The following is a 25,133-nucleotide window of genomic DNA, read 5'->3' as shown; positions in this document are numbered from 1 at the left end:
AAAGCTTATGGGAATAACAATTTTACAAATCCTCAACAGTTTTAAATCCATTCTCTGTTTTTACAGAGGTCTGTTTTCATTTAAAATTCTATGACTAATTGAACAGAGACTTTGCAAAGCAAAAAACCACTAACGCTTTAAAAGTGCTGGAGGGTAATCTCAAACAAACACCCTCTTTCTAGTCACTCAAGGAACATGGCCTCAGGGGTCCATCTCTCACTAACCGGCATTACTAGCTTGTGGTAGACAAAGGGGGAAACCCAGAAGAATACACAGAGATGAGAATTAGAATTATTTTATTCACAGTTGGGCATGTTTACAGAGATGAGAAAGAAGTTGGGCTTACAACTCCACATGGGTGGATGTTCTCCTTAGACAACAGCCCACCAACATTTACAAATATAGGACAAGAGATACCTCAAAGTGGCGCAAAGAGCAACAAGGCTACAATTCAAGCTCCCTGTGAAAACAAAAGATATCAAGTGAAAATATATCCTAAATCATACCACAGAGTATGGATCATCACCAAACCTATATAATGGCTATATACATAAGCTTAAATTCATCACAGTATTCCTTAAACTTCATATTATAGGTTAAAATTGCAAAGATAGTATACTAATTGTGATGATAGGTCACAGATTGAAATTATGCTCCCTACTTTACATACCTTACTTTGGAGACAAGACTTTGCCCCAGTCTAACTTTTTTCTTGCTATTTTGTTAGTTCTTCTTTGTACATATGATACAACTACGTAGCAGAAATAACAGTCTATACTTTGATTAAAACCTTGTTACTAGCCACAAGGTACAGAATAGAGGCTGCCTGTTGAAATCTCAATTATCTTTGAAAGGCCATAGTGATCAAGAGAGGTTCCTGAGGACTGGCAGAAAGCAAATGTCACTCCTATCTTTAGCAAGAGCAAGGAGGATCCAGGTTAGCCTCACCTCAATCCTTGAAAAAGATACGAAGTAAATCCTTCCTGAAGCTATTTCCTAACACATGGAGGGAATGGTCGGTACAGATTCACCAAGGTGAAGTCATGCTTGACCAACCTGATAACGTCCTATGATGAAATGGCTGGCTTGGTAGATTTGGGGAGAGCAGTGGACATTGTCTACCTGGACTTCAGTAAGGCTTTCAGCACTGTCTCCCATAAGATCCTCATAAAGAAGCTGATGAGCAGACAGTGAGGTGGACTGAAAACTGGCTGAACAGGTGGGCCCAGAGGGTTGTGATTAGCAGTACAAAGTCTAGTTGGAAGTCAATAACTACTGGTATACCCCAGGGGTCAATACAGAGTCCAATACCTTTATTAAGAATCTGGGTGATGGAGCAGAGTGTACCTTCAGCAGGTTTGCTGATGGCACAAAATTGGGAGGGGCAACTGATATACCAGCAAGTTGTGCTGTCATCCAGAGAGATCCCAACAAGCTGGAGAAACAGGCTGACAGGAACCCCATGCAGTTCTGCAAAGAGAAATGGCAAGTCCTGACCTTGCTTGAGCAGGGGGTTAGACAAGATGATCTCCAGCAGTCCCTTCCAACCTCAACCAATCTGTGATATGAAGGACAGGAAGGTGACAGAATAGTCTGCATACATTTAGGTAGAAGAAATCATGCTTGATTAACCAAATAGCTTTCCATGATGAGATGACTAGATTGGTGGACTTTATCTTGACTTTGGAAAGGCACTTGACACTGTCTTCCATAACATCCTCATAGACAAACTGATAAAATATGGACTAGACAAATGCACAGTGTGGTGGATTGAAAACTAGATGAACTGCCAGTCTCAAAGGATTATGATGAGCAGCTGGAGGCCAGTGACTATCCCAGGGATCAAATAATGTTTAACATCTTCATTAATGACCTTGATGATGGGACATGATGCAAAGTCCTGCACCTGGGGAGGAATAGCCCCATGCAGCAGTACAGGGTGGGGGCAGACCATCTGTTAATGAGCTTGGCACAAAAGGACACGGGGGTCCTGGTAAAAACCAAGTTGAACATGAGCCAGCAACGTGCCTTGGCAGCAAAGTCATCCAAAGCCTCCTGGGCCACATTAGGAAGAGCACTGCCAGCAGGTCGAGGGAGGTGATCCTTCCCCTCTACTCAGCACTGGTGAGAACACACCTTGAGTGCTGCCACCAGCTCCATGCTCCTCAGTTCAAGAGATGTGGACATACTGGAGCAAGACCAGCAAAGGGCCACAAAGATGGTTAATATAGTGGAGCATCTGACATACAAGGAGAGGGTGAGAAAGCTGGGATGGTTTAACCTGGAGAAGAGAAAGCTCAGGGGGATCTTATCAGTGTGTATAAATACCTGATGGCAGGGAATAAACAAGACAGAACCAGACTCTTCTCAGTGGTGCCCAATGAAAGGACAAGAAACAATGGGCACAAACTGAAATCCAGAAAATTCCATTAAAAAAAGTAAGCAAAACCTTCATTAATGTGAGGGTGGTAAAGCACAGGAAGGGGTTACCCAGAGAGGTTGTGGTGTCTCTGTATTCAAAGTCCAACTGGACATGGCCGTAAACAACCTGCTCTAGTTGACTATTTCAAGCAGGGAAGTTGGACTAGATGATCTCTAGAGGTCCCTTCCAACCTCAACAATTTAATTAAATTTTCATTTAACGATACAGTTTACATTTTTCAGCCTTATGTTAACAAAAGGAAGAACGGAGTCTATTTCTTACTGAACATTAGAAATAAACTTTTTTTTTTTACATTGTACTTAAAAATTTCTCTCTACATTGTGCATTTTACTGGGTATCACAACACTGATCTCTCTTGTCATCCTATTCCAACTACCTCACCTAGAATACAGAAGGATTTGTTGTTTTTCTTTTTTTTGGTAAGGTTTTTCCCCCCCTTAATATTAGTCAAAAAATTTAATTTACTTTCATTTTTCTTCCTGAAGAATAACAAATGTAACATTTATGCTCTCTCCAGGACATACTGTAGGCTCTGAGGAACAACTAAAAGATTTGGCTGTCTAATGAGTTTACACTGTCTTCATACCCGAGTATACATAAGCTGCAAGAGTTGAAAGGAGACAGCACAGAGAAAATAGTTTGAGAAGTGCAGTAATTTGCCATTTATTTACAGAGTGACTGAATATCCTAAATGAAGCAAGAATCTGTTTTTCAGTAGAGAACCTTCCTCTGCCTTCTAGTGCTTATAGTCTAAAATGGTCAAGATAGAAAAGGTAAAACATTGATTTTCTTTTGGTAAATTCTACCAAGGTGTAGCAAGAATGCATTTTGAAACTTTTTTTATACTATATTGCTTTTTACTTTTAAGTTATCTCCCCCATCACTTGCTTATCTGCCAGCTGTGAAAAAAGGCCAGAGTGCCTGATGTGTTTTATTTTTTCCTCCAAAGAAAAGACATGATAAGGTATTAAGGCATAATAAAAGAATTCTAAGAGTAAGCAGCAAAGCACTCAAGATAAGAAAAAGAAAAATTGATGCCATTCAAGCACTCTTATCTCTCTATCTTTGCATGCCCACAAAAAGAAATAGAATTATCTTTGTAGCAGAGTGCCAAGCCTCCTTCCTGATGGCATGGGTCTGCTTCGACATTCCACCACCATTATATGGGGGGGGGGGGGGGGGGGGGAGAACCAACAAAAAACAAAACAAAAAACAAACACAGGAAGGGAAAGTTGTCTCTGGAGAGCACTGCTTCAGCATTTCTAAAATGGCCATTCTTTAGGAACCACTAATATTCATTGAACTAGAGCAGCCTAGGAATGAGTACAGATGAAACATTCAGGAAATTAAGGGATGAGTTTGAAAAAAATTCTACTCTGCCAATGCAAATGGCATTTGTTCAAAGGACTGCAGTCAAATACAGGTAGGCTGAGAGACAGAGCAAAAGCATAATTACATCCCCTTCTCAGATTCAATTTCCTACTTCTATTAGGAGGTAAGATCCCTTTCCCCTCTTCTTCTGTAACTTGGGACATCTACTATTTAATAGTGCTTTTCTTGATGCTTTCTTATCAAACTTCCCCCAAAATTTCTGGGGGGTGGGGACAACAACGATGATGACACTACTACAAAACCCCACCAAAGTAAACAAAATCATTAAGTGTGTGCAGTGGATTTTTTAAATGTTTGGTTTTTTTTTAAAAAAAGAGCTATCACAGAAAGTAAGTGGCATATGGGAGCTGCTCTCTCAATTTATTAAAATGGTAACATCTAAAATTGTTATATAAGTTGTGTCATAAAGAATCTAAAAGCATACCAGGTTTAGAGTTGATGATTATTCACAGCAACATAAGCCAAAAGAATAAAATGTACATATTTTTTAAAACCATTGAGAAATTTATATGCAAGTGCAAACATCTGTGTGAATTAACATAAACATAAGTAGGTTGCTCAAACCTGAACTGAAATTATATAACTGCAGTTCTTTAAGGTTCAAGATTTCATAAAAAGGAGTTTTTCAGCTCTTTGATAATAATAATCCTCTGATTTATCAACCAACTATTCTTATCCTGTAACAACACAGGCACCTAATAAAGCAAATTGGGTGGGTGGGTGAGAGAAGAAGGGCATTACTGACCAGAATTTAAAAAAATAAAAAATTTGCACGTTATTGTAGGGAAGAACATGACGAGGGTAGCTGAAAGACAATTTCTACAGTGGAAGAAAGCTTGAGAGATATTCCAACTCTTCTTCCTGCTCTACAAACCTCTGTAACTTCAGACAAATACTTATTCAGTCTTTTCCTAAAGACCTCCCATGACAGAGGTTCCACACATGCTTCACACCATTGATGTTGATGTTTCATAATACCATCAGCTTGACTAAGCTGTATGAGCGTGGCCAGAAGGAAATACCAGCTATGCTTTTGGTTGAGTACTGATGAGAAAGGGCTTCGAAAAGCAAGTGAAGACCTTGACATCACCTTTTATCCTTGTTCTGTCCAGTAAAGTTGGACTTTGTCAAATAAGACAGCTAACTATTATTCCTCCTTCCTGATTTAACTTGTGTCGTTCTGAATTTCGGTGAAGAGATCAGTTAAAAAAAAAGTTTATTAACTATCACAGTAATGGATTTTCACCCATCTTCCCACAGAAGAAACGATGTTATTGGGGACTTTTTTGAAAGTTTTAGACAACACTGCTAGTAAACAACTCTGTCATATATATCACTGTTTTTTTTCCTTCCTTGAGAAAGGTTTTCATGGAAACAGGAAAGTAATAAAGAATTTCTCTGCTTCAGTTACTTCTTTCCTTGACCCATGTCAGCTGCTAGCACAAATACTTATAGTCAGCTTAAGGTAGTCAACTGAAGTCACTAAAGACTAGTCACTAATACAAATGTGACTTCAGGTGAAAAATAACAAGTTTCTCTATTCAAATCCCGTGGAGGAGAAAGGCCAAAACTTTTTTTTTTTTTTTTTTTTGTGGGGGGGGGGGGGTGGGGAGTAAAAAAGGCAGTAAGAAAACTTCAAATATTGTAACAAGAACATCACAGCAGCTAGGCAACCAGAATGTTAAGTGACATGACCACAGCTTTTGAAAAGCATAGAAAAACCAAGGGACAGTTAAATTTTGACAAAATTGGAACTTATTTTTCAGCATCCTAAAGCTATATTAATTCAAGCAGAAAGGATTAATCCTCTCCTTATTCTAGATAATTTTTGTCACAGCTTTTTGAAGCATATAGATGTAGTTCTTCCAGATCAAAGCAGTGCTAAAATAGGTCTCTAATTTCCATTTCTGCCACATCCATGTACGATGCTTTAAGACATATAAGTACAGTAATGAAACCTTGAAAGATAAGAGAAGAATAAAATTGTTTTAATGATTTTCCATACTGAATCAAATTTAAAGCTGTATTTTAAATCTGAATCTAGGATAGAATTGTAGCTTGGTTTTAAGCATTTTTAATAACTGTGTTAGCTCTTGTCAGAGTACCTTACGAACATTTCACTTCTATGCCCTGTATTTGTTCTGATTTCAAGGACAGGTTAAGCAGTTCACCCCAGAGAATTTCAAGAGCTGAAATCAAAGCAGAATTTAGGATCTGTTGCTGTAGGATCTATGATCAGGCATCTTTTCATAACAATATGAAGAGAAGTCACTAATCACCACATCATTCAGCTTTGCAAGGTATTTTCTGTCCATGCTTGAATCCTGTCTTAGGGAGCTGAATGAAATAGAAGAGGGAAAGAAAACAAAGAAATAGACATTCTTTAGACAGATAAAACAGAACTTAAGAGTAAGATCCTCTGCAGCAGAAAAAAGTATTTTCTAGTAAATCAGCAAAAGCTAACTGCCAATAGCTTATAACTTACAACCAATTCTTTAATCTGATTAATCAGATCTACACTGGCAGCCTAATGGATAAGGTATCCAGTTTAACTAACTAGTTATATAGTTTGGGACTTAATTAGCAATAATCTGTATAACAGTGGAATTAACAGCAATCATTCCAAAGTATCCCTTTTTGGATTAAGACGAAATATTTCTGTTTCAAGAACTGATTTAGAAAGTTGACAAATATTAAAGAACATTGTTAAAAGCTATTAAAAATAAAACAGCGTTCTTCAAATAGCTGAAGTTTTATTAAAATGCTGAGTACAGAAAGGATCAAAAACTCCAGAATATTAAATAATAATAATGAAATATCTCTAAAAATATAATTATGGAGTCCAAAAAGTGTTTAAGGAGCAACTAACCAGAAGAGTAAAAATCAGTGCTAAATCCTTCTTCCAATACAGCAGGAACAAAAGTTGTGAGAGTCCATAGGACCATATGACAGCCCTGGTATAAAAGCCATTGCAGAGAAGCTATATGAATTCATTGCATTAGCATTTATTGTAGAAGAACACAGTAAAATTCCCACAAGAGAGCCTTTTTGGCTGAATTACAGAATTACAAGGGAGAAAATTACAGGAGAGAAGAATCTTTCTGAAATTAAAAAGCTTCAAAAGAGGTTACACACTAAGAGGCTGGATACTAAGAAGTTAACAGGACCAAACAAAAAAAAGTTTAAAGTGAGTTTTGGGATGAAACAGCTGAGACACTAAAAGCAGTGTATAAGTCCTCATTTAAAACTTCCTCAGTGCCTGAAGACAACAGAGCAGCAAAAATGATGCCAGCCTTTAAAATTGGTGTCAGGGTGTCCTGGTTTCGGCAGGGATAGAGTTAATTTCCTTCCTAGTAGCTGGTACAGTGCTGTGTTTTGGATTTAGGACTAGAACAAAGTTGATAACACACTGATGTTTTAGTTGTTGCTAGGTAGTGCTTACACTAGTCAAGGACTTGTCAGCTTCCCATGTCCTACCGACTGAGAAGGCTGCAGGTGCACAAGAAGCTGGGAGGGGACACAGCCAGGACAGCTGACCCAAACTGGCCAAAGGGATATTCCATACCATGTGATGTCATGCTCAGTACATGAACTGGGGGAAAGCTGGCCAGGGGGGCTGCTGCTCAGGGACTGGCTGGGCATCATTTGGTGGGTGGCGAGCAACTGCACTGTGCATCACTTGCTTTGTGTATGATGATTATTACATTATTATTATTGTTATTATTATTATTTTATTTCAATTATTAAACTGTTTTTATCTTAACCCACGAGTTTTTCCTCACTTCTACTCTTCCAATTCTCCCCCTCATCCCACCGGGGGGGTAGGGTGGGGTGGGATGGGGGGGAGGAGTGAGCAAGCAGCTGTGTGGTACTCAGTTGCCGACTGAGGTTAAACCACAACACAGGGGATCAGTTTAACTACTGGCTTGTAAGCATAATATCTGTTGCAGGTAAGGAGAGGCTATATAATGAACAGAAGGACTAGAAATACTTATTATTATTATTTTATTTCAATTATTAAACTGTTTTTATCTTAACCCACGAGTTTTTCCTCACTTCTACTCTTCCAATTCTCCCCCTCATCCCACTGGGGGGTAGGGTGGGGTGGGATGGGGGGGAGGAGTGAGCAAGCAGCTGTGTGGTACTCAGTTGCCGACTGAGGTTAAACCACAACACAGGGGATCAGTTTAACTACTGGCTTGTAAGCATAATATCTTTTGCAGGTAAGGAGAGGCTATATAATGAACAGAAGGACTAGAAATACCTGGACAAATACAATGTGTATGGGGAGAGTCAGCCAGGCTACCAGAAAAAAAATTCCTGCATTACAAACCTGTTGGGGCCTTTTGGAAAGTTTAACCAGCGTGAGGATATACATAAGCTGGTTGATGAAATCAACTTGGATCTCTAAGATTTTTTGCGAATTCCCTCACCAAGAAGGACTTTCAAAGAAACTGAGCATTCATGAGATAAGAGGGAATGTCTTGGCAAAGGTCAGTAACTGATTAAAAGAGGAAATTATATGAGACAAATAGTCAGCCGTCACAATGGAGAAGGTCACCATTGTAATCCTGCACAGGTTTTGTGCTGTGATCTGTGTGCTATGATATTAATAAATAAACTGGAACAGGAGAACGTATATTGAGGTGAGAAAACTTGCAAATTATATTATGTTCTTTGAAGTAAGGATGTGAACAGACAAGAAGGAGCTGCAGAAAGACCTTACAGGATAAAGCAAAAGGGCAATAAAATAAAAATGCCAAGCAACGCACAATAGGAAACACAGTCCTAGCTTCACAAAAAATGATAGGCTCTGATCTGACCACTTCTGTTCGGGAGCAACTCTTTAGCACTGCAGCTGCATGAAAACATTAGCTCAGTACTAGGCAGCTGTTAAAAAGGCAAATCAAAATGTAATTAATTAGGAAAGCAATAGAGAATAACGTACTAGGGCATACTACATAAAGTATACAAATCAATAACATAAAGCCTACATAAAATACGACATAAAGCCTTTGTTTTCCCACCCATGAATAGTATGTTCTGTTCTGGACCTTTCATTTCAAAAGCAGTAATTCAGTATTGGAAAAATTTCAGAAGCAGACAGCTAGAATGATTGTTGGTTTATGATGATGAATAATGATGGTTTATGCCTTATAAACATGTAACAACTTCTACAAAAGGAATGTCTGATTAGACTAGAACTAACCAAAGAGGGACATTGCAGAGGTTTTAAAAATCGTTAGGAAATAAGAGAGTTAAGTCACTAAATGAAGCTACTGGCAACCAAAACTACACGGAGGAGGTTTTTTTGAACAGCAGATGCAAAATATGTAGACAGACACCTTTGCCAAAGGATGCTACCGATGCAAGAAATTTACATGGGCTCAATGGAAGACAACAAGTATTTGAGAGATCCACTGAGGGCTGCTATGCAAACAAGCCAGATTAGGCTCAGGAAATCACCGTTTAGAGGCTAGGAAAGTATTAGGGAAAAGGGAGCAACATGTGCTTGCCCTGTTATTATTCATCCTTAGGTATCTTCTCACAGCCACTCTTGAAGACAGAGTATAAAGTTAGATGGATGAAGACAACTGCTGAGTTTTTGTTTGCTTTTGTTTCCTGGCACGTTATCTCTCTGCAAGTGCAGACAATGCAAATTCAAGTTCCTGAGGTAACTACTTAAAACTACAGTTAAACAGCATGAGATAGATGAAGAATAGATAGGTCAGACTTTCCACATACGCATTTTTATGAGTATTTGCTGTATTTCTATGCAGTTTTACCAGCTGTGTTAATTTTGTGAATGAAAAAGAGCTAAACCCAACAAATTGATCACTTTACAAGCGTTTTCAAAGTTTTACAAAGGTATTTCAAGCGACTAATGTTTTTTATGTGAGCATTCTGAATAGCAAGACAGGAAGTTCATTTCCCCAGTGGAATCTCTTCACACAGCTGTATGCACTGGTGCACAGCAATATATTTTGTAGCAGTGAATTTAAACAGCCGTAAACTGACCATGGTGAGATCACTATACTGTCTGGCACCCGTAATTGGTTTGTTTTAAAAAAAAATAATTTTTTACACTTACATGATATGTTTGTAAAGATGGGCCAGAGTGCCAAAAAGTATTTAACAGAAAAACCTTCATCACCTTTAATGCTGTCCAAGATTTTATTTCGTAGCTTTTACTTTCATAGGAAAACACGTATAAGCTCTGGCCTTCCACAGCCAGTTTAACATAACCTTTTCCATCTCAATGGCTTGGAAGAGAGAATGCTCTCTCTTACAAAAACAGATGAAAACAGTTATTTACCTGCCATTGCCTTGTACTTCTGATACAAGTTATATAGCATGACCTTGCTATAAAGTGCAAAGAAGGCTGCAATCATATATATATATATAATCTTAATAAGCACATGATCCATCTTACCTAACTTTAACCATGTAAAATATAGGCCTTTAATCTAGCTAACTGTCTATGCCTCCTTCAGAGTCCATGCAAAAATACAGATAAATGTAGGGAGTGATTCAATCCATTGTAAAATAAGTGCCTGAAGTGAAATGAATCACGCTCTGCAGGTGCTGATTTCTCCATTGACTAGAGAACAACCAACCAGCCATTAGATTCTCAAATTTCAAATAGCTAAATGTTTTCCTGTTTCACCTACCCAAGTTTCCTGTGATGTTTCCATTGCCAACATGTATACTGGGATTTTTTTTTTTTTTCCCAATTACTCATTTGATTCAAAAGCTCGTATTTGGTAATTCTGTTAAAAATCCTTCAGTCCTAATGCTACTTAGTGCTTATGCACCTGTTTCAAGTACGCTTCTACAGCTCACTGTGTCAACTGTATAATATATTATTATCCAATGTATTACTGTATAATAAGAGTTAGGCTTCCTGATGCTTTCCTTACCAGCTGAAGACTGGTGCATAGCCTTCGATCGAGCTGAGGTACCTCCAGTATAACACACTATTTTGACCTGATTTGATGCTTCAGAAACAGCAAAGATTAAGAAATAACCAGCCATTGGACATTTCTCTTTGCTTTCTTAGAATTTTCTATAGCCATATCTAATTTCTAAAAGCTTACCCCTGTTGAAAAAATGGTGAATGAAGTGATGAGAAGGGATTTTCTTCCCAAGCTGCTGACACACAGCTGCTGTTGTCTATTCTAACAGTGATCTAATTTGGGCTATTTCTAAGTGACAAGGGAAACATACTCCCCTCTCAGCTTCTCAGCATTTTGGCATCTATACTATATTAACACATTATTTAAATCATACATTGGTGCATTCTTGGGGTTTTTTATATTTTTATTTTATTTTCAAATTGGAACTTTAATATCTTTTTCCATCAGCCTCTGAAAGTTTGGTTCGAGGCTTATACAAAGTTTTGGCCACAGTTAAGGCTTGACTATAAAATAAATTTTATACCATCATGAATAGTTATTTTCATATGAAATATCAGAAAAGTCCTAGCCAAGCGATGCTTCTGCACTCCTAGGAGTTTCTTTTAATATTTCCTTTAGGTTGCATTACTCCTGCAGTGAGGCGATCTGAAGACACCTCTAGACACTTTCTTCCTATACAGATACTACAAAATCTGGATATGATGGCATAGGAAACCTTTGTGTAAGCGAGGCAGACTGGGGTGGTTTTTCTCCCCCCTCTATGCTTTGTTTTAGCTACAGTTTCATTATCATAAGAGGCAAATGTTTTCTTTTAGATTTAGTTCTGCAGACTGTTTAGTATTTGGAAGAAAAAAAATTTGCAGAGAAGAAATAGAGTAGCCAAACACTTTAAAGGAAACTGCCTCAAATTACAGATGCCACAGAGAACTGGCTGGGTACAGTTTACATTGCTACTTTTTTATATAAATGGATTACTGATAAATAAGTTGTTCTTTCCTTATATCAGTGTAACAGAGAGGTTTAAAAAAAAATCTAATTGATTCAGGCTCATGCATGCTATTTACAAGCTGGCTTAAGCATACTGCATGAGATGTTGCTTGGATTTTTGTAAAGACAGCTGGTATTAGATATTTCAACACTTCAAAAAGTATTTTATATCCTCTTAAAATGTTATTGGGGAGGAGGAGATTAAAATGTTTGTACTGATACCATAATAGTACTTTGTTTAGCCATTTGATCATTGTAACCTACTTGAAATGAAACTTACTTCACAGCAGGAAACAGTAATGTGTATGCAGGTAATTCCATAGGATCCTATGTAATTGTAATTAAGTGTTTTCCGAAAGTTGTAACAATTTTCAGTTTGTTCTGCTATCCACAAACATTTCTGCATGCTGCTGATTTTGAGCTAACATTATTTAGCTACAAAAATCTCAGCGGAATTAAGGGGCATTTCTGTGACATTTGCTGTAAAACAAATACTAGGAAGCACAGTGAAACGTATAGGAAAATTTGCTCACATTTACTCTTTTTCTTTACCTGCAGGCTGCCTTTCTTCAACAAACCAGGTCAGTGTCTAAAAGTTATTTGCATTAGAAAAAAACATCCACTGCTGACAATGGCAATCAACAACAGATACCATTAAGGTGGTGCTAGACCTAAAAACAAAGTCTGGTTAGAACTGCTTTGGAAACTTAAAGGAATTCTAAAGCCAACTTATAATTATGAAATGAGGTGTTTACTCTACAGAACTGAAGTCCTCAACCATGAAAGAAAAGCAAGGAATTTCCTATAGCTAAGGTCTGAGAAGTATGTTTTACTTAAAAGCAAACACTAAATGCTTTAACATGTATATGCTTCCTTGCAAATTGATATGCAATAGCTGGTACAGCTGGTTCAGCCACCAATCCAAACCTAAACCCCATTTCAGTCACAAGGGTTGTACCCTAAATCCCCTCAGAAAAACAGTTCTCAAAGCTGGCATTCTACTAACATTTCTGCAACATGGCTGAATAGCAAATCTTGTCTCCATCTATGAGTGAAATAGTTTCAGTTGCTTACCATTATCCCACCCACTGAATGGCAGTTACCATTCCTATGGGGAAGCAACACTGAAAATTTTTTTTTTTGTTGGTTGTTTCTTAAATGAGCTTCTTGCCTTGAGTCCTGCCAAACTCACATACCACTTGGATTATAATGTACACACAGAGATGGCAGTCAAGATGGCTTCTAGCCAGTGGCGGTTTCAAAGTGACATACTGTGGTCAAGAAACCTACTGTGCAGCAAGCCAATGTAAAATTCAAAAATATAGCTTTCATTTAAAAAAAAAAAAAAGAGAGAGAGAGAGAGAGAGAGAGAAAGGGAAAGACCAATAGGCAAGCTAAAATTTCCTTCAGAAGGGTGGAGGCAGGAGGGATGATATAATCTAAATATAAGACAATACTGTGTTAAAAAATGAAGTGCATGTGAAAATGCTTCTCAGGAATGAGAAGGCTTTGCCTTGACTTGAGTCAGTGTGAAAGACTAAAAGTGACCGGGACAAGAATATATGTCAACCTACTGTTCACTCTGTTCACTCTACTCTTTTGTCCTCAAACTGGATCTAGATGTGGTCTTGAAAAGAAAACAAGTTTAAGACTTGGGGAATAAAGAAAATACGAAGGCACAGTACATATTCCACTCATGAATTCCTGATTACAGTGGAGGGGCTGAATGGTTAAAGGGCATAGCTGAAACCGCAGACGTGCAACTTCACATTTGACTTCAACTATATAGCCAAGCAAGCGTCTGGCCCTTCAAAAAGCTGTAGTCTGAGAAATGGACATATGAAAGGAAACAATCTTCTCTCCGCTAATGACTTCCACTGCACTTTATGGGACAAGAAGGGGAAAAATAACTGAAAATTTTGGTGAGTGGGGAGAGGAGGGAAAGAAATATTATAACGTGTGCTACAAAACAAGCAAAAAGCCCCACAACACAAAGGAACTACTGCCAAATGTTGGGTTGTTAGCTTATGCCATTGAATTGTCTCACTAGCCTTTCGCTGACCTGTTATTGCCGTCACCCTATCACAAAGATAGATCTTATAACATCCATGTGCCCCTGCAGAGGAAACACTAGTCTGAGACCCGGGAACTAGGATTCACTCATTGTTCGGCTCCTGGCCTTCTTCTGGCTTAGGCAAGGTATTTCAGCAGTACTGCAGATTCCATCGTTTTGCAACTCATAGATCAGAAAAGTGCTTTGAGAGGTATGAATGATGAATACTGCATCAAAGTCACCATTTTTACTTCGACACACTAATACTTCTGAAACAAATCACACAAAAAATTGTGTGTAACTGTCACCGGCTAAATGACCACTACATCATAGAAAAAGTATTTCTCTATTAGAAAATGAGGATATTCATTAGCAGCCAGCTTATTATCCTCAAATCTCAAGTTGCTTTTTGCTCTTCTGTGCCATTTTCAAAACCCATATAGCATATAATTTCTGAAAGCCAGGAAAAGAAAAAACTTAGGTGCAAAACCACAGGGACTTTGTACTATAACTTGTAACTCACAATGGATGCTCTGAATTTATACAAATATTCCCATTGCACTGAATAGCAGGGCAGAGTTTTGCTTGAAAGACATGGTTGATCCCCATAGGAAGCTGACCATAGCAGACTCTGAATTGTGTTTTCAAAATTTACCAAAGTGTCATTACCATATGGTAGCTAATGCCAACTGCAATTAAATTGAGGCACAAAGAACAAGAAGCTTTTCCAGGATAAGAGAACAACATAGCAATTAATGAAATGCTGAAATTCTGAACTGGACACTAATGTTCACTCTGAGATAACTGAAAATGCTATCCACATATAATGCAAATCTTTTACCATTTTAGCCAGACTATATGATAAGGAAGGAAAAAAAAGTCCCATCAACCCACCACTTCATTATTTCATTATCACAATGATTCATGCAGTATTTTAAGTAACTATGAACTAACATACCATATTCCAAGGATTACAGCAAGCTCTTCTGCACACAAATCAGGTACCTGGTACTGATCAGCATCTGCTAATTTTATCTCATTAAGCACTGTATCATCATTTAAATCATAATTCTGTTGGGGGAGAAAAAAAAAATTTAAAATAGATAGGAATCGTTGCAGAGAAATCGATGCCTTCAAAATACGAAAAAAATACAGCCTTGTTTGAAAAAGGATAACACAAACATCAGAAAATGACAAAATGGAAAGTAATTTACCATGATTATGACAGGATAATTAACTAACAGACTAAGCCAGTAGAAGGAAGTATCATCCAAACTACTTTTGCTAGAAGTATACTGGTTGTCATGCAGGAGGAACAGCATTCAGAGCAACTTTAAGGTTACCTGAATATTGCTTTTCTACTTAAATAAGGGCTGAAGGAGATTTTCCTTTTCAAATTGTTCCTCACAGTATTATCAACAATTTCCTCCTCTATTATATATAATCTGTTTTAGCTTGCCTGTATAATGTTAAATGCTATCCTAACATGCAGGTTTTCAGGCTAGCGACTATGGACCTGAGAATGTATGGATTTCTTTTTAAGTATCAGCAAAGTGCAAGTAAGTAAAGCATGCCTTCTGCCAGTACAGTTAAATTCCTTACACAGGGAACTGCTCCTCCTCTCTCTCTCTTTTTTTTTTTTTAAAGTAGCTTTGCAAATTAAAGAAACACAGATTGAAAAAAACCCACTGCACTAGCACCTCCAGATACTTTGTTCTGGTAAAGGCAAGAAGGGGTATTCTGAAAAGGTTTGCTCCTGGACAAGTACTTGTGACTTTCCATCAAATTTCCTCTAGAACAAATCGTTTAAGGAATATTCAGTTTAACTTTTACAAACAAATATGCTACCTGAAGTTCATTGTCTGTCATTTAACTTAAAGAAGAAAGTAATATAATCTGTGTCTGAAAAGTGTAAATTACTACGTTCACAGAATTTGTGTTTGTTTGGAAACAACAAAGAGATTCCTTTGGCTGCAAGCAAGAAGGAGGCAGCTGTAAACTATTTCTCCTTCCCCTGAAAAAAACCCCAAAACAAAACAAAAAACCCCCCAGTCTTTAAACCAATTATTGTACTACTGGTTTTTAGTTACCGATAGTAGTTTTTATAATCTATTATAAAGAGAAAATGGTTTTATATTAAACATTTTTTCAAGCTTCCTATTCATTTCCCTTCGATGTCCTAGTAGTAGCTGTTTCCAATGAATATCTGCCATCGGCAACGTCAAAATGAAGGTCCACAGAAGAACAAAAAGCAAACAGGAATGCTTCAAAGGGGATTATCTGTATTCATCACCAGTATTTTATCACTATATAAATGAAACTAAACTGTGATTTGACAGAGAATGTGAAGAAAATAAACATATTTTCTTTTATTTCAAGGGGATAATGAAGATATTCCAACTCTTAAAGGCGTATTTAGTACCATCATTTTCTTCTCTTACTACATTAGCTACCACTTCTAGATGAAAATGATTTTTGAACAGAGCACTATGCTAGTATAATGATACCACTTCATTAGGTGTAACATAAATCACAATTTAATTTATAAGGCAATTAGTTAAAAATTTCAGCTTCTGGTCTACATAAGCTTTAAAATCTAGGCTGTATAAACAGCACTAATTGCTTAAATTCACCATGATTATCGATCAACTGAACTGTACTGCAACTGTACGCTAGAGTTTTAAAGCATGACTTCCATTCCCAGATGTTAAAAGAAATTCCTCATTCCCCCAAAACATAACAGCAGCTCTGAATTTTTAAAAATTAAACTATTTTAACATACCATTTCATACCAAGAGTCCTTATACATCACCTCAAGCCTGAAGTCTTCCTTTCACAGAAACATCGTCAGCTTAACTGAATATGTGCTTTCAGATCATTTAGTTATTCTGAAGAAAGCTGACCTGAGAGCAAAGCTTTGAATTTACAATCTCAAATATTTGTTTTGAAATGCAAATAGTTTTCCTTCTAGTGCCATCTGAGGTAACATAACTGCTCAGCACGAGAGGGAAGCAGGAAGCGCTTAACCAGAAATCAGCCCAGCTACCAGTCCAACAATCAGTCACATTGCTATACTGGTTGTATTTTTAATGGAATTAAATTACTGACGCTTCATTGCAAAATAACTTGTTCAGTGATCTTACTGAACAATAATAGGGGGAGAACTTTAAGACCATAGAAGTAAGCACTCCAAAACAGGAGATGAAAATTAGGTGTGACCAGTCTCAACTTGGCCTTTATACATATTGGCAGAGTTTATAATTGTCTTAGGAAATTTTCCATTCATCCAGGACAATTCCCATCTTTAGACAAATAGAGTATTTTCCTTTATCTGCAAATGGCAGATGTAAAATAAGAACACTGGAGAGGGGAAGAAAATTTCCCTATAATAATTTTGCAGCGTGATCACAGGCCTTTTAGCTTTCCAATGCTGGCAAAAGAAACGCTAGGATCACTGTTAAAGTTAACATTGACAAATTACATGAAGTTGTATTTTGATACTACATTATCAATATAGACATGCTAGAAAAAGGGGAACACACCCCAAAACTTTGAATTGGTAATTCAACGCACACATGAATTGGGGAGTCTATTTAGTCAAGCCTGGTCTAATACCCGTGACAGGACACTCACACATGATGTTAATAAAATGTCTGAACTTGAAAAACCTCAGGTTTTCCTCAAAGCAGCACATGGTTTTACTAATACTATCTTCCAGAATTTCTGACACACGTGAAATGCAGAAATAAAAGGTTCTGATTTTCCCCTGCCTCCCCCAGAAGTAGACTGTGGGAACAGAAAGCCTAACTTCCCTTAATAGGCAGCCCGAGTAACTTATGACAGAATTCTATGACACAGTCGCTCAGACTTGCACAACACAACTCCCTCCTTGTAGCCAAAACTTCTCAAGTCCTTTCTATCGTCATATTTTTACTTTTCAGAAAGAGTAGATACGCTTACTTTGTCTAACATAATTTTCAAGATACAGTCAGTAAAATTTTAGTAGGAAAGTGTGGATAACATAAGCATGACTAATTTTTAAAGGTTCAAAAAATATCCCAATTTTCTTTTTCAAACTCTCCATTAAACTTACTTCAGCAGCTTTAAGTCTGTTCACTAAAAGGACATATGAATATAGTATTTTATTAGCAAGGATAATATATTTCATTCCAGCTTATACCTACAGCCTAAAACAGTGTTGCCATTTTTATTGAAACAATGTCATTATTTTATTCCAAACTAAAGTCCTTATCAGATACAGACCACAAAGGCAAATTCTTCAGAAAGTTGTGAATAACTGGAAAAAATAGTCATACAATATCCCAGTTAGGGAACCTCGTGAGAACAATGCATCATAACATTTAGTTCTAGGTAGTTGTAGACTTCAAGTCCAATTTAAGTCTGACACTCACCAAGTGGCCTCCCCCGAGCTCTCACTATCCTTAAATGGGTTGCTATACATAGTTCTACAAGTTGTGACATATATGTAGTCAATCTCTTTTCATCAAATCGATTACAACACTAAGGATGTATTAATGGATAAACAAAAAAGCTAGGATAGTCTCTATGATATTTGTGCATCAATTTAGAAATAGAGAAGTACTGTCAAATTCTTTTGCTTAAGATCCCTGCTTGACCTGGAAGTCTATCAAGGCATAACCTTTTTTAATAAAGGCTCTCCAACCTGAAGAATAAATCTTGGACCATAATGCCTCAGTTTATCTCTGGCTTCTTTAGCAAGTTCAAATAACTTTAAATCCCGACCAGAACTTTTCCTCATGAAGGAAAAAATGCCATTCCAAAATAATTCAGTGGTTGTTAGGCAATTTATAATTGAAGTCATCATGCACACCCTTAGGACCAGTAGGGCCAAGTTGCATAATTCATGCCAGTAGGAATACCTAGGTCAATTTCCTATCTTCACTTCACTGTTACTAAACATGTCTGTCAGTCCTTAGGAATCTGTGCATTTCTGTGATGCCTTGCAGGCTATTTTGAAAATCTGTCTCACCTGTTTTCCTAACCCCATCATTCTTAGGCACTAGAAATTAATACATAAACTGTAGAAGATCATATTTGCAAACATGTTTTTAGCTGAGTAGCCACATCGGTCTTGCAGACATTCATATGTTGTTTTATCCCATGTCCTTTAATATTAGGCAAACGACTGCCCCACATCTTATCCAAAAACTTTCAGAAATCATAAGTAAGTTTCTTCTAGGCACCGCAAACTTTTCTCTTGCAGATACCCAAGGAAAGCTTCAGCACATTTTCATTTTAAGAAACTAAAACAATTCTTCTCCAATACATACCATTGTTAAGTTTTCTAGAGGTGTGGGAGCTGGACTTAGCTCACTGTGAGGAAGGAGGAATTCATCTGTTCTTTGGACATCCAAAATAAGCTGTGCAACGTATTTTTCCTGAAATCGTGTTCTCTTCCCCAAAGCACCTACAGAAAATTAATATAAGTTTACATTAATGAACACTAAAAACCAGTAATTCCATCATATGCTAGAAAGTAGTATACTAAAAAGCAAAATAAAAAAAGGGAAACACATTGAGAATTAACCTATGAAATTTAGTAGTGGTTTAACACTGCTCAATCTCTTTGCAGAGAACTACAGGCGTTCTCACTGCTAGCTATGACATACAAAGAAATACATATTACAAACATACAAACTCAGCCAGATAGGTCTTGCAAAGCCACTTTTAGGTAAATTCCCCATAACCCACCACATTGTCTCTTGAAAACTCATAATAATCAAGTTTCATCAGTTCCCTACTTATTCCCAAGCAATAAACCACAAACAATTGTTCGATTTGCCTGCTAAAAGTCAATGACAACATGGAAACATTTAGGCAAATGAAAATCCCATAATCTCTTACAGGCCATCGTTTAAAATACTTCAAATCTTCATTTGAAGACTTAGGTCTATGAAGAGGGATCACAGACATGACATTACCATAATACGGCACATAAAATACTGTAAAAGTAACATGGGAGAGAGTGAAACAGCAAACCAATGAAGGCTGTCTACTGAATTAATCAATATTCAGAATGCACAAGGTAAAATTCCTCTCAGTGTTGTTTCTTCAGTTCTTAATTTGACCCTCACACAACTTTTACTAGTTTTTAAGGTGGCAATTAACTTTTATACCAAACTGAAAAGAAAAACATGTCTGTTCTTCCTCTGTTAGCAACCTGTTTGTAAGCTGCGAACAGAAATCGTAGAACAATTTCAGGACGGTAACTTAGAATAACGGAATCCTAACCAGAGCCAAAATGGAGCTAAAAATTACTCTGTAAAATTTGGAGGTTTGCTTGCTTATTATTACTATGATACAATGCTGAGATAATGTGAGCTGTGAAAGTCCAGTAACAGAAATGGAGGACTGAATGCTGATCCACTGTTGCTTTTGCAGAACCAATTAAGATCAAGTTCTTAATTTCATTATCATTTTGAAAATTTTGCAGGACATAAAAATCTTTGAGGTAAAGATGACTGACTGCTCATGTGACAAAGGCCTGAGGATGACGCCATTGTCAGTAAGAATCACCTGGCACAGGCACTGAAATAGCAATCACCCCCTTTTCTTCCTGGAGGTTGAAAGAGAGCAGTGGGGAAACCAGAAATTAAACTGATTTCTCCTTTTCTGCCAATCACCCCTTTTAATGGGAGAGCCCTGTGTTAAGAGTTTATGAATAAATGAAAAAGGTTCTAAAAATATCACCTTAAAATCGCAAGGCACACTGCAAAAAAGAGAGAGAGAGAGAGACAGAGAGAAATACTGGGTAGTGATTCATATTAATTTTACACGGTAGTACTCAATTCTCAATTTTAATAATGCTTGAAAATCATTGCTGTAATTCACTTCCTATTATGTCCTACTGCTTTAACAGCTGAATAAAACACTTGCAAAGTTATACTGATTACCAATGAATTTACTTGCTACCACCCAGAAACTGTCATTTGTTTATGCTCCGAGATGCACACACACCCCATCCCATTTTTTTTAAACAAAGAGTTTCTTGCTGTTACACGGACAAAACAATCATTTTTATTTGGAAAATATATACCACATGTGTTTAAGCTGGGGTAAAAATTTGCTTGCTTTATACCACCATATATACTCACAAAAGAGAGGGAATCTACACAGACACTTTACTTTCTGTTCCATATTAAAAGTTCCCAGGGATGCATTACTGGGCATGAAAATAATAAGCAGACAATACGCAGATCTCAGTGTTCAGCATTATTAATCCTCCAGATCTGCTGATCTTAAATTTATTTTGGATTACCACCCTTCATTTTAGTAAATTTATATACAAGAAGGACCATCGTCTTCTCTTCTACTGGAAATAGTTTTGTGGAGTTATCGATGGTTGCGACTCATTGTGAGGAACATAAGGAAGCTTTTTAATAAATGATGAATACAGGACAGACCTGAATTAATGGGACTTTAAAAAGTACACAAGCCAAAACAAGTATGATTTATTCACACATTTCTACAATAACTTTGGAAAACATTGGTTCTAAAGTCTTTCTTTAAGAACAGCCGTAATTTATTTATTTATTTAAATACGTTTCCATGCCGTAATAAAACGTTCAACTAGTAAGGATCACAACCATTAAAGAATAAAAACCTCTTAAAATCCTTTCCTAAAAAGGAAATTCCTTCCAAGAGCCTTAAAAATATCTTTGCTAGAGGTTGAATTTTTACATTAAAGCAAAGTCTTTTTTGATGATGTAACATTCCTTCCATTTAGCCAAAACATGCATGTCAAATGAATTTGTCTAGAATGCCAACAATTCCCACATGTTCAGTTCAGTTCATTTGCCTTCAGGTTAGACATCCTTCATAACTATTCTAATAGATTTATGGAGATAAACCACAGAACTTCTAGGAGTTGCACAACATTCTTCCAAGAGACTGTATCACCACAATGTCTCCCTGGGACTAGCATAACCTCTTGGTAAAGTAATCAAAAATACAAATAATTCCACTGCATCCAAACTATTTTTTCCTTTCCAAACAAGAGTTTTTTCCTAGGTTAGATTTAAGGAAATTATTCATCCAATATCTAAAGATCTCCTTTAAAAGGGGAAAAAAAAAAAATCCAACATGTAGCTTAAGTTGAGGAATATCAGTGAATAGCCACCTGCCACTTTGATTTTACTTGTTCTTAGTTAATTAATTTTTTATAGCTTGAGTATCATCACAGGCACTGATGTTTTTAATAAAAAACAAGAAAAACCCAGGTTAATTTTAAACAAAACTACCTTATAATATCAAGTTTGCAGTACATGCCACACATCACACATACAGTATATGTTGTACATAGAAAAAGAGGGTAGGAGCAATTGAAATGCATGAAATTCCTTCAAGCAAATATACGGAAAATAATCCTATGGTTTAAGCAGATACCACTGAATATAATCAATTCATAGTTATGCAAAAACATTATGCCACAAGATTTTTGCTACAGATTTTTCAAAGTAAACCTTTAAAACCTTTGAAGAAATGAGTATGGAGTTCGACAGTTGTTTGGTTTTGTGGGGGTTGTTTTTGTGTGTGTGTGTTTTTTTGTTTTGTTTTTTAATTAAAATATTAAACTGACTCAGGATATAAGCAGGGGTAGCTGCAGCTCCAATCTAAATATATAGGAACAGCTAGCCTTGTGACACACAGTGGTGTTAATAGGTAAGGAGGCTGCAAGTTTCAGTTCCTTAGTCCTTTCCGTTAATAACTCTATAGAAAAAATTATATAAAGGTTTTTGCATTTCTACTCAGGCACAATCAAAAGTTCTCACACGGAGGAGGTGTGCAGCTTATGTCCTTTTGATTACCTAGCAGGACCAGCTAGACCAAACAGTCCCATATCTATACATGTAATTTTAAATGAAGTTGCAGGTGCAGCAATCTGATCTGCCTGACTCCAAAGAATAGGTTCTGAAAGGATAATTATAGAGGCTCCATAGTGACTGAATCCTTGATATTTCTCTTCATCAGAAATTTTACTTTTCTACTTATTTCCTGTGATAACACCAGTCCTGGAAGTGACTCTTAAATGCTATTTACGTAGAATAGATCTAGGCTAGTGGCGTAAAAGGTGAAAGACTGCATCAAATCATCACACAGACTTCTTTGTAAGTGTCTCCAAACAAACAAAATTATTCATCATGACACCAACTAGTTTCAGGAGTCCCATAACAGAGACAACTAGACCTAGAATTCGATATGAAACACAAGAAGGAAGGATCATAATACCACAGCTGCTCAGACACCCATATTAGGGATGATATTGTAACTAGATGGCATATTTCTCTTCCCTTTTCCAAGCAATGCTAATTCTTAGAAGACAAATAAGTCCTACCTGTTAAAAGTCAAGATCTTTCAAAAGATAGCTCTTTTTTTAACTTGGATATGTAAAAAAACCCAACAAATCGTAGGTTTGGTCCAACCAACCATCCTCATAGACCGTACAAGCAAAACTTACCTGTAAGATTAATCTGCAGTTTCGTTATGTCTTTAGCCGTATTGAAACACTGTTTAGCTTTTTTATACTCATAGTAATACAAAAATGTATAGGCACACTCAAGATGGAACTGAACTTCTAAGTGCCAGCTTTCACCACCTGTGAACAAAGTTTCTGCTTCTGTCACTGCAAATTAAGAAAAAGACAAGCTATCAGGATGCAGTCCAGGAGAACGATATTTTAAAATTACATTTAAAATACCAGGAGAGAAAGTCTGTTATGCTTAAAGCAGACCTGTTGTTCTTTACACCTCCACACATGTAAAAATCCACAGTGTATAAAAGATATGCACTATTTAAAGCATTTTTCAGGTTTTATATCTAAGGATTACTACTGGAACAAACAAAAGTTTAAACTTTAAAAGTTTAAATTCAGCAAAGCTGAATTGGGATCTATTACTCTTGCATGAAATAAACAACTCTAATTGTCTTGGACCTGCTAAAGAACATAGGAACTCAGAATACAGGTTATTGAGGTAATACCCTCCTTAAGTAGCAGGCTTCAAATGAGAAAATCTCACCAGCAGATTGAGCACTGAATGGGGACTTAGGACTTGTTAGGGTTTGTGGGTTTTTGTTTGTGTGTGGGGGTTTTGTTTGTTTTTTATATATAATTACTGATTTGCTGAGTGATAAAAATCATGTTCTCCATCTGAACAGGAGAAAATACCTTCATAAATAAATCCGAAATCCTTAGGAACGAAGACTTGATTTTTTTTTTCATCCAGCATAGAAGCATTTGTATTTCTTATATATTTAAATTCTATCTATCAAAATACAGTAAATGACAAAAGAATATTCTTGCATAGTAAAATACAGACCATTAAGTTGAAAACAGTTCATATGAATTATTCTTAACTGGAGGTGTCTTCTTTTCCTTTGGGCTTTATTTCTTTGTTTTGCCAGAAAATATTTACATAATAGAGTTCTTTAAAAGCTCACAGCATCACAGTACCTAAAAAGACTGGTACCCAAGATTAACATAGATGCTGTGTTACTTAATGGATGCTTAATTTTTCAAACGTGCTTTATTAAGATTAGTAAAAAGTCTTACTATATGAAAAAATAATATTATCAAGGATTTTTTAAACATTTTTCTCTGACTTTTGAATTTAAAGATTGGCAGTCAACTCTAGCCTGAACAGATTTTATTGTTTAAACCTCCTCGGCTTTTTTTTTTTTGAGTACTTGCTAGTCCTCAAAATCTTTCAATTAATACAGAAAGCTGCTAAGTCTGAACATATTTTTACACAGCTTTTAAAATTCAATACATAAGAATTTGCATGGATAAATCCTGCCTAGTAACTTAACTTTTTTCAAAGTCTGAATTTCAAGATTTTGTTTAATGAAAGCAAATTGGTAACTTAAAAATATTACTCCAATGGTTTTCAATTAAAGCATGATAGCGAATACAGCAGGTTACAACTTAATCCTTAAAAAAAACCCTCAAGAGACTACAACTATTTAAAAACAAAGTCTGTGCAACTTAATCCCTCCTTTTAACACAAATTTCAAACACATTACTTCAAAATTGAGAAAGTTAGCTGAACGTTAACCTCACATTTAAGTAATGTATACTTTTCATTAAGAAACAATGTGAGCTTTTGTGCTGGTTTTGGCTGGAATAGAATTTTTTTTTTTTTTTATAGTAGCTAGCATGGGGCTATGTTTTGGATTTGTGCTGGAAACTGTTAATAACACAGGGATGTTTTCGTTACTGCTGAGCAGTGCTTACACAGAGTCAAGGCCTTTAATGCTCCTCACACCACCCCACCAGCGAGTAGGCTGGGGGTGCACAAGAAGT

At 36.6% G+C, this 25,133-nt stretch overlaps 1 protein-coding gene across 1 annotated transcript in view; it reads right to left on the bottom strand.

Annotated features, from left to right (window-relative positions):
- TTC27 (tetratricopeptide repeat domain 27) overlaps positions 1-25,133 on the bottom strand; it is a 138,114-nt gene that overhangs the window by 88,376 nt on the left and 24,605 nt on the right. The window contains exons 6-8 of the mRNA XM_009331099.1: positions 23,292-23,456; positions 19,105-19,241; positions 14,751-14,863 (exon numbers count right to left, since the gene is read on the bottom strand). Coding sequence (XP_009329374.1) covers positions 14,751-14,863; positions 19,105-19,241; positions 23,292-23,456 — 415 coding nt within the window. The remainder of the gene's footprint in view (positions 1-14,750; positions 14,864-19,104; positions 19,242-23,291; positions 23,457-25,133) is intronic.

The sequence above is a fragment of the Pygoscelis adeliae genome, unplaced genomic scaffold (genome assembly GCF_000699105.1).
Source record: "Pygoscelis adeliae isolate BGI_AS28 unplaced genomic scaffold, ASM69910v1 Scaffold218, whole genome shotgun sequence".
Lineage (NCBI taxonomy): Eukaryota > Metazoa > Chordata > Aves > Sphenisciformes > Spheniscidae > Pygoscelis > Pygoscelis adeliae.
This window is presented reverse-complemented; position numbering and strand designations above follow the sequence as displayed.